Source organism: Hemicordylus capensis, chromosome 2 (genome assembly GCF_027244095.1).
Source record: "Hemicordylus capensis ecotype Gifberg chromosome 2, rHemCap1.1.pri, whole genome shotgun sequence".
Classification (NCBI taxonomy): domain Eukaryota; kingdom Metazoa; phylum Chordata; class Lepidosauria; order Squamata; family Cordylidae; genus Hemicordylus; species Hemicordylus capensis.
In genome coordinates this window covers 245,300,295-245,309,142 of record NC_069658.1, presented here as the reverse complement: position 1 = coordinate 245,309,142, position 8,848 = coordinate 245,300,295, and the positions used below count along the sequence as shown (strand labels likewise).

Genomic DNA, 8,848 nt, shown 5'->3' with positions numbered 1-8,848 from the left:
AGCAAAGAAAATTAAAAATTGGACTGCGCCAGGCGACGATGAACTGCATGGCTTTTGGCTTAAACACCTAACAAGCCTTCATAAACAACTATCAAAACAGTTCAATCACATTTTGCAAGGCGGTGATATTGAACAATGGCTAACAACTGGGAAAACTCATTTCATCATGAAAGACCCAGCAAAAGGTGCAGTTCCAAGTAATTATAGACCGATAACCTGCCTGCCAACCATGTTCAAATTATTAACTGGAATAATAGCAGATGAAGTGATGCAACACTTATTAACTAACAAACAGCTTCCAGTTGAACAGAAAGGAAATTGCCTGAACACCAGAGGCACCAAAGACCAGCTGCTGATTGACAAAATGATTTTAGAAAACTGCAAGAGAAGAAAAACAAATCTAAGTGTTGCATGGATTGACTACAAGAAAGCCTTTGATTCATTGCCTCACACATGGATACGAAAATGTTTAGAAACAACTGGTGTCAGCAAAAACATTCAGATATATGTTAAAAAAGCAATGAGCATGTGGAGTACACAGTTAAAAATCAATGGTGAGGCACTTGGACAGGTTAGCATTAGAAGAGGCATTCTCCAAGGGGACTCACTATCCCCTCTATTGTTTGTAATTGCCATGACCCCACTTTCACAAATACTAAACAAAACAGACCTCGGATACCCTCCAAGCAGGTTTTTGGGAGGATGGGGCAATTCGGCTTGGCTTTGAGGATGGTCTTTCAGGGGTGCTTGCTGGCATTTCCAAAATGTCTTTGCATCAAAGAGTCTTTGAGACATGCAATGATTTAAATAAACATTCTCTGCTATACAAACCACTTTGTGAGAAAGCAGAAAACAAATATTAGAATATTTGTTTTAATAGGTAGCTTGCCTCTGAAGGTCAAGTGCAAGAGGGACAAAGTCAGCTACCAACATCTTCAAGTTGCAACGGCTGGACCCTTTAATCATTTTATAGACCAATTTGGGCAGGGTGCATAAAGAGGGTTAACCAACTGGAGTTTGCTTACTATGTCTATCCTTGATTAGAATGGGAAATAAAAAAAGACAGATAAAATCATGCAGCTTTATTAATAAGCAGGGTGTACCTCTTCCAGAACTCACCGGTGCAAAATTACCAGCACAATTGCAGACCTGAAAAGCAGCCACAGCTACTGTTCCAGTTAGTGTACATTTTGAGTGACGGTCTTAGTCTAGTTGTGTACTGAATAAAATATGCAATTAGAACTATTCTTTGGTAGAGAGCGTCACATAGGACAGACACTAAAAATGAGGCAGAGAACGGTCGAAGAGGTGAAGAAGCACACATAGAAAGAACACCAGTCCTAGCTGCTGTCCTTTCTGTATGTGCAAGCACTAAAAAGGCCCCGCTTTACAGAAGTACCTTCCAATGCCCAGAAACCCCATCCGGCCACTGGTTTGCATGGAAGAGTCCCAATGGAAATTGTGTCCTCATATGAAACTCTGATTTAAAATAAAGATGTGTGCCATGATCGAGTCTCTTTCCATATTCCAAGCAGTTACATGGCATCTTCTCCTGCATCTCTCCTCTCATGTTTCTCACAGCTGAATTTGTCACCAAAGCTCTTGCTACACTGTGAATATTTTTACAGTCCACCCCCTAGCTTTGATGTTCTCCTATGCTTTATTGCTGTGAGGAACTCTTTTCACCTTTGAGGGGGCCATGTGGTTTAACTTCTAAATGAATTCTTCTCTGATGTTGTTGAAGATTTGATTCAAAATGGAATCTCTTTTCGCAGTCAGAGCACTGATATGGTTTCTCCCCTGTATGAGTTCTCTGGTGTAATCGAAGACCTGTTTTCGAAATGTATCTTCTCTCACACAGAGGACACCCATATGGTTTCTCCTCTGTGTGAATTCTCTTATGTTGAGTAAGGTTTCTTTTGTGAAAGAAGGTCTTTCCACACACAGAGCATTGAAATGACGGGTCCCCTGCATGAATTCGTAGATGACGAGATAACCCATACTTCGAACGGTACCACTTTCCACATACTGAGCATTTAAATTGTTTCTCCCCTGAAAGAGGAGAGAAAGAGATCCCATTAGGGCAATGTATGCTCCCTCCAGAACCCTAGGCCGAGAGTCGGGCGCGGGAGCGCTTGCAGCCGCCCACTCGGCCCGGCACTCTGTGGGGGCCATGGAGTCCTAAGCGAGAGAGGGGCAAACCTCTCTCTCGCTGCGTGGAGAGGCCGCGGCCATGGGAGAGGCGTGCTGGGGCCGCAGCTGAGGAGCGAGCTCGGTTTAGAGGAAATCAAATAAGCTAAAATAAAAAAGCCCTTGTTTTCTCTCCCCACCCTCGCTTTTTTTTGGTAGTGATTAGAGTGCTGGACTAGGACTGGGGAGTTCAAATCCCCATTCAGCCATGAGACTTGTATGTAGTACACTGCTCTGGGCTCCTTGGAGGAAGAGCGGGATATAAATGTTATATACATACATACAGGACTGAATTCAGCCTGCTGGGAGTTGGGGAGCTCTGGTTTCTATCACTTGACTGCACAGTCAGGCGTAAGCACGAACACGTTGCTAGTCTGTGCTGTGGCTGGTGGCACCTTAGAGAAGGCACCAGTGGGGGTCCTTGGCCAGTAACCCTCAGGTGTAGATTTCACCCCCCCGGATCCAAAAGGCCCAATACTGAGAAAGTTTCCCCCTCGGAGTTTGGACACAAACGGTGTGTAACTATTTCTTGGCTCCAAAACCAGGGAGCACCACGGTCAATGGGAACCTCCCCCAGAGATAGCAGAACCTGGAAGATGCAATGGCCCCATCCCAACAGGGGCAGGCAATTGCCAGAAAAGGAAGTGTCCCACCACACACCTAAGCAGCTACCTGCCAACCTCTCATCTTCCTCCTTGAAGAAAGAGGCAACTGGACCGTCTCCCTCTTCCAGGAAAGAGACCAGGTGATCGGGCTTGGGAACCAGAAGTTGTTCTGTGGAAGAAAGAAGCAGGCCAAATAGGACTTCACAAGGGCGGGAACTGCTGGCCATGTCAAGCAATTCATTGGGTTTTGTGAGTGGTTTGCTCCAGAGGTGGGATGATTCATCATAACTTGTGCAACAGTGCTGGAAAACAGCTGAGCTACTACTTTGCAGGATCAGACCTGCTAAGCCCAGTACTTGGTCTCTAATTCTAGCCACTCAAGATGCCCCTCCCAAGTTCCCTCTTTCCACTCTTTCCCCACCCCCCAAGTTTTTCTCATCACTCCACCTGCATTTAGATGCCTCAGAAATTGAGTTCTGACTTGTCCTGGATAATAACCACAGAGCTTTTATGTCTTACCAGTATCAATTTCCTTAAGTATCGATTTACCAGGGAGGTTAAGACGTTTCCCAAAGAACACGGGCATATTGGCATCCACCACTGGATGGGTTTCCTGCCGAGCTCCTGCTCTTTCCTGACTCACTGATGTGTTTTCCTGTTCAAAGAATTGCAATAAGTTATCTTCCTACACCAAATCTGCATCTGATCCTGCTTGTTCTCAATCTTCTGGTGAGAAATCCTTGAGAACAACAATTCCTACTTAAACTCAAGTTTCCTTGTATCATTTCTGGCAAAGCATATACAAGACCTAGATCATAGGCCAAGAATGAAACTTCAAAATAGATTGGATTACTAAGGGCTTCATATGAAAAATGACTTCAAAGTGCTTAATTCTAAACTCAGAGTCATTCCCACAGCTTCCCTCAAACTGCTCAGTGAGGAAAGATCTTTAAGGCTTCTTATGAAAAAAAGGTTGGGTCACTGCTTTTTTAAAAGAACGAGTGCTTGCCTGCTGAATAACTATACATGCATTCAGATCTGTATGTGCAGACATTGTACACAGATTGCTCATGTGCTGAACATGTGAGCAGGACATGGGAAAAGGGATCCAATGGCCCATTCGACTCCATTCTCCAGCGTGCAATTCATCCCTAATTCCTTTGAGTATAAATTTTTTTGAGAGAGAGGCATCTAAAGACAATGGACAACATCCAGATCAAGTTAGTCATGAATAAGTCCCATCTATATATTTAATTCTCTTAAACGTACCTGTTGCTAATCCCATGTGTGGCACCTCTCGTGAGAGTTTGTGAGCAAGCTGCCGATTAGCAACGGGGACAGGAGGAGGAGCGGCGTGCCAGGCAGCGAGGAAAAGCAGCCTGGCCACCGAGGGAGAATCAGCTGGTTGGGGTGGGGGGAGAGAAAGAAATGAAGATGGGGGAGGAGAGACAGGGAGAACTAGGGGCGCAGATGCTCTGTGCCAGGTCAGCTAGTTCAGATTAATTTGGCTTGGTGGATGGTGGTGTTTTATACACAGGGCTTTTCAACCCAATGTTCCCAAAGGGATTTCATGGCTAATTAGTCTCACTGATTTCAACGCTGCTTGCTCCTAACCAAGCAGTCTGGGTGTTGCCCACTATTCAACATTGCACGATGGATTAGTGGTGAGATGAAAAAGCGGACGGAGCTCTTGTCGCTTCAAGGGATGCCCAGAAGGGGAAATTTCAGCAGAAATTTTGTGCTGAATCTGCTAGACTTCCCGCTTCTGTCTACCTGCTAACAGTACAGGAGCCCTGTTTTCTTTCCTATCTGGCCATCCTACTCACGATGTACCTCTTAGCACTGTCTCCAGATCTCCCCAGGTCTCTAGTTTAATCAAGCAATTATATCTTTTTTGCCAGTAAGGAGCATAGCTACTGCAGATAGAGCACATGTCCTCGGAGCTGGAGGCTAGCTTTTCTCTGGCACAAGGGTAGTGTGGCCAGATGGAAGAGAGGACAGCACACCTGTATGATTAATCAACACACAGGAGCTTTTAGCAGGTGCAACTTTCCTCTTCTGTGCATCTGTTAAAGGTACAAGAGCGCTGTCCACTCTTCTATTTGGCCAGCCTACTTCAAGCTATTACGTTTCCCCTCACCTTTTATTCTTTACGAAGAGGTAGATCTCTGCAAGGATTGGTAGGTTTGTCAGGAATAAAAGAAAAGGAGGAATGGGAGAGAAGTGTTTAAGTGGAGAGCATTCACAATGGAGGGAAGTAAGAAGTGGGGTCCCCCAGGCATCTGTACGGGGACCCGGTACTTTTTAATTTATTCATAAATGATCTAGAAGTAGGGGTAAGCAGTGAGGGGGCCAAATTTGCTGATGATAGCAAACTCTTCCGGGTAGTCAAATCCAAAACGGATTATGAGGACCTCCAAAAGGATCTCTCCAAACTGGGTGACAAAATGGCAAATGCGGTTCAGTGCTGGCAAGTGTAAAGTGATGCACATTGGGACGAAAAACCCTAACATCAGGTATACGTAGATAGGAACTGAGCTGTCAGAGATTGACCAGGAGAGGGATCTTGGGGTCGTGGTGGACAGCTCGTTGAAAGTGTCGACTCAATGTGCGGCAGCTGTGAAAAAGGCCAATTCCATGCCAGGGACCATTAGGAAGGGGATTGAAAATAAAACTGCTATAATATTACAATGCCCTTATACAAAATGATGGTGCAACCACAACTGGAGTACTGCCTACAATTCTGGTCACCACATCTAAAAAAAGACTTTGTAGAACTGGAAAAGGTGCAGAAGAGGGCAACCAAGATGATCAAGGGGGATAGAACACCTTCCTTATGAGGCAAGGCTACAACACCTGGGGCTTTTGAGTTTAGAAAAAAGATGACTGCAGGGAGACATGACACAGATCTATAAATTCATGCATGGTGTGGGGAAAGCAGACAGAGAGAAATTCTTCTCCCTCTCACATAACACTAGAAACAGGGGTCATCCCATGAAAGTGATTGCTAGGAAATTTAGGACCAGTAAACGGAGGTACTTTTTCACACAATGCATAATCAGCATGTGGAATTCTCTGGCACAAGATGTGGTGACAGCCTACAACCTGGATGGCTTTAAGAAGGGTTTGGATAACTTTATGGAGGAGAAGTTTATCATCGGCTACTAGTCGGAGGGCTGTGGGCCACCTCCAGCCTCAAAGGCAGGATGCCTTTGAGTACCAGTTGCAAGGGAGTAACAGCAGGAGAGAGGGCACGCCCTCAACTCCTACCTGTGGGCTTCCAGTGGTATCTGGTGGGCCACTGTGTGAAAGAGGATGCTGGACTAGATGGGCCTTCTTGGGCCTGATCCAGCAGGGCTGTCCTCATGCTCTTAAGAAAAAGTCACCTTGCCTGAAAGGTGCTCTGGAGCCATTCACAGAGTCTCACAGCTTCTTCAGCTGTATTTAGGAATTGCTGCACGGAAGATGAATGTGCCTGGGGCTGCCTCCATGGTGCCTGCCAGCCAGCCTACCTTATTTTATTGCCTCAGGTTGCTGGCGAGAGCAAGTGCCGGGTGGAAAGTGGACGAGGACAAGGCCGGAGGAGCTGCTCAGCTGCACACAGGCAGCTCAGGGCCGAGTCGCCTTGTGGAGCAGAGCGCCAGCTTTCCGCCACCTCGGGTGCTGCTACAGCAGCAGCAGGGGCTGGCGGGCAAGCAGCACAATGAGACCTGGCTCTTTCTCCTCACAATTGTCAGTGAGACCCCATCCCCAGTCCCAGGCACTAGAAGAATCCCAGACGAGAAAAGGGCACATAGACACCGTATAGTCAGGGGCGTAACTACCATTAGGCAAGGGGAGGCGGCTGCCTGGGGGCCCCCCCGAGGCAAGTCACATGAGGCAAGTCACATGACTATATATTGTGAAGTGTGTGCACATCAGCGAGGGGCCCATTTTAAAATTTTGTCTCTGGGCCCACTCCAGCCTTGTTACGCCCCTGCGTATAGTGGAGGCACTAAGGCGCAACATTCATGATCAACACACTTGGCGGGGAAAGGTTCAGGGCTGTACAGGCAACACGAGAGTTTTCCCTTGCTCCCAGACCATGACTATGGAGTCCTGCAGACGATTAAGTTGTCTAAAGAGTCCCTCAGACGTGCCTACACGGACATGGAAGATCCCACCCACACAGCCCCTTGTGGATGTTTCCTGGGTTGGGCAGAGGACTCATTCCCTTGCCCATCAAAGATTCTGTGCCCCACAGGAAGATTGCAGTGAAATCATCTCACCTGGCTTTCCTGAAACTGGAGCAGTTGCTGTCTCGGGAGAGAATACGCGGCATTCCCTTGTAAGAGGGCTGCCTTCACTTTCTCATAGTCCTGTCTGTCACTGACCTCCAGGCTGCTCAGGAGGTGCTTGCGTTCTCCACCCAGGGTTGGCAGGAGTTGGGCCACCCATTCTTCCTTGGACCAACATTGGGCTTCAGCCATTTGCTCAAAGGAGGCCAGAAAGGCCTCCATGCCACCCAAGGGAAGGGGCTCTTCCCCAACCTGAGCAAGAGTCCACTGCTATCCTTAGGAACGCCTTCAATTGTTCTTCCTAGGGCAGAAATGAACCTTGTTCCAGTTTATCCCCGTCTGCTGGTATGAAACAGTGTTTCTTTACTTGCAGGCTGGACAATCCAATTGGCCTTTCCTGCTCCTTGCAACCTCTCCTCTGTGATCTTTCTTCTTCTCCTTTGGGGACCTCACAGGGGAGTCTCACACTACAGAAAACTAGATGACTCTCAGTGGGGGAATGCCACCTCACCTCTTGCATAACCATGGGGGTGGGGGCTGTCTTCTGTACCTTCTGCTTGCCATTCTGGCCACATATTCCCCTCCCCAGCCAGATATCTTCTTATATCTATTTCTCTTCTCTGAAAGGGCAAAGGCTTTCTTTCTCACTTACCCAGCTACCTATAGAGCCAAAGAAAAAGCACAACCATAATCCAGCCTCAGATCTAAAGAGTCCAGGTGAGGGAGAAAACACTCAAATGGGCAGCTAGGGAATTACTGTAATTTCCAAGATGGTCAGGGACAGAGAAGAAACAAGGACCCAAACTTGGAATTCCTTTCTGGAAGCTTATATTCTTAGCCTCCTTAAGTTCTTACTGGGTTCAAGTTTGGTGCTGCGAAAAAGAAAAAACAAAACAAAAAACCTCTTTCCCGGCTATGCACTTGTTTAAAGCCTCTCCTCCTGGTTTACACAAATTAAAGTCAGCTGTTGGTTATCCCTACTGGTTTTGCAAGGCCTGCTGGGAACAGTAGTTCAGAACAAAACTGCAGGGGGCAAGGCCCTCTCTTAAGAGAGAAATCAAAGAGTTTGCTTTCCACTTTGATCAACAACCTTCTAGATATGTCCCTGATGCAGTTGGTGTCTCTGTTTACACATATTTTCAGCATATGCGGTGTGTGAGTGGTCTTCTTTTGCTGGATCAAACTAGTTTGTTTGTTTGTTACATTTTATGTCCCACTCTTCCTCCAAGGAGCCCAGAGCGGTGTACTACATACTTAGTTAAGTTTCTCCTCACAACAACCCTGTGAAGTAGTTTAGGCTGAGAGAGAAGTGACTGGCCCAGAGTGATCCAGCAAGTCTCATGGCTGAACAGGGATTTGAACTCGGGTCTCCCCGGTCCTAGTCCAGCACTCTAACCACTACACCATGCTGGCTTCTGCTTCTTGCTTCCCTCTGTGACCAGATAGGTGGTCCAGGGAAGCACACAAGCAGGAGATGAGGGCAATAGCCTTGCTCTGTTGTTATTTCTCCAGGGACTAGTATTCAAAGGTACGCTGCCTTGGAAGGTGGAGGATTCACTCAGCTATCATGACTAATAGCTGTAGATAGGTCTCCATGAATCTGTTCTATCCCCTTTCAAAGACACCAGAGTTATTACATCTTCACATCTTGTGGCAGTGAATTCCATAAGTTAATTGTGTATTGCGTGAAGACGTGTTTTTTGGTGTCTCTTGAATTTACCACCAGTCTAGTCAGTTCAAGTTCTAGTCGTAGGAGAGATTTCTCCCCACCCTAAT

At 46.7% G+C, this 8,848-nt stretch overlaps 1 protein-coding gene across 5 annotated transcripts; it reads right to left on the bottom strand.

Moving 5' to 3' along the window:
* Positions 1–1,067: 1,067 nt before the first annotated feature.
* LOC128342691 (zinc finger protein 813-like) lies at positions 1,068–8,031 on the bottom strand. 5 transcript variants are annotated; one of them, XM_053290409.1, is made up of 5 exons: positions 7,725–8,031; positions 7,064–7,373; positions 3,315–3,450; positions 2,851–2,964; positions 1,068–2,052 (listed from the first exon to the last, which is right to left on the bottom strand). In XM_053290409.1, exons 2-5 carry the CDS (start codon positions 7,292–7,294, stop codon positions 1,661–1,663), a joined length of 873 nt encoding a protein of 290 aa, XP_053146384.1. In that variant the 5' UTR covers positions 7,295–7,373; positions 7,725–8,031; the 3' UTR covers positions 1,068–1,660. The 5 variants fall into 5 exon arrangements, with proteins under 5 accessions (XP_053146384.1, XP_053146383.1, XP_053146385.1 ...); XM_053290408.1 differs by having other exon boundaries at positions 7,064–8,031; XM_053290410.1 differs by having other exon boundaries at positions 2,863–2,964; positions 7,064–8,031.
* Between the last annotated feature and the right edge of the window lie 817 nt (positions 8,032–8,848).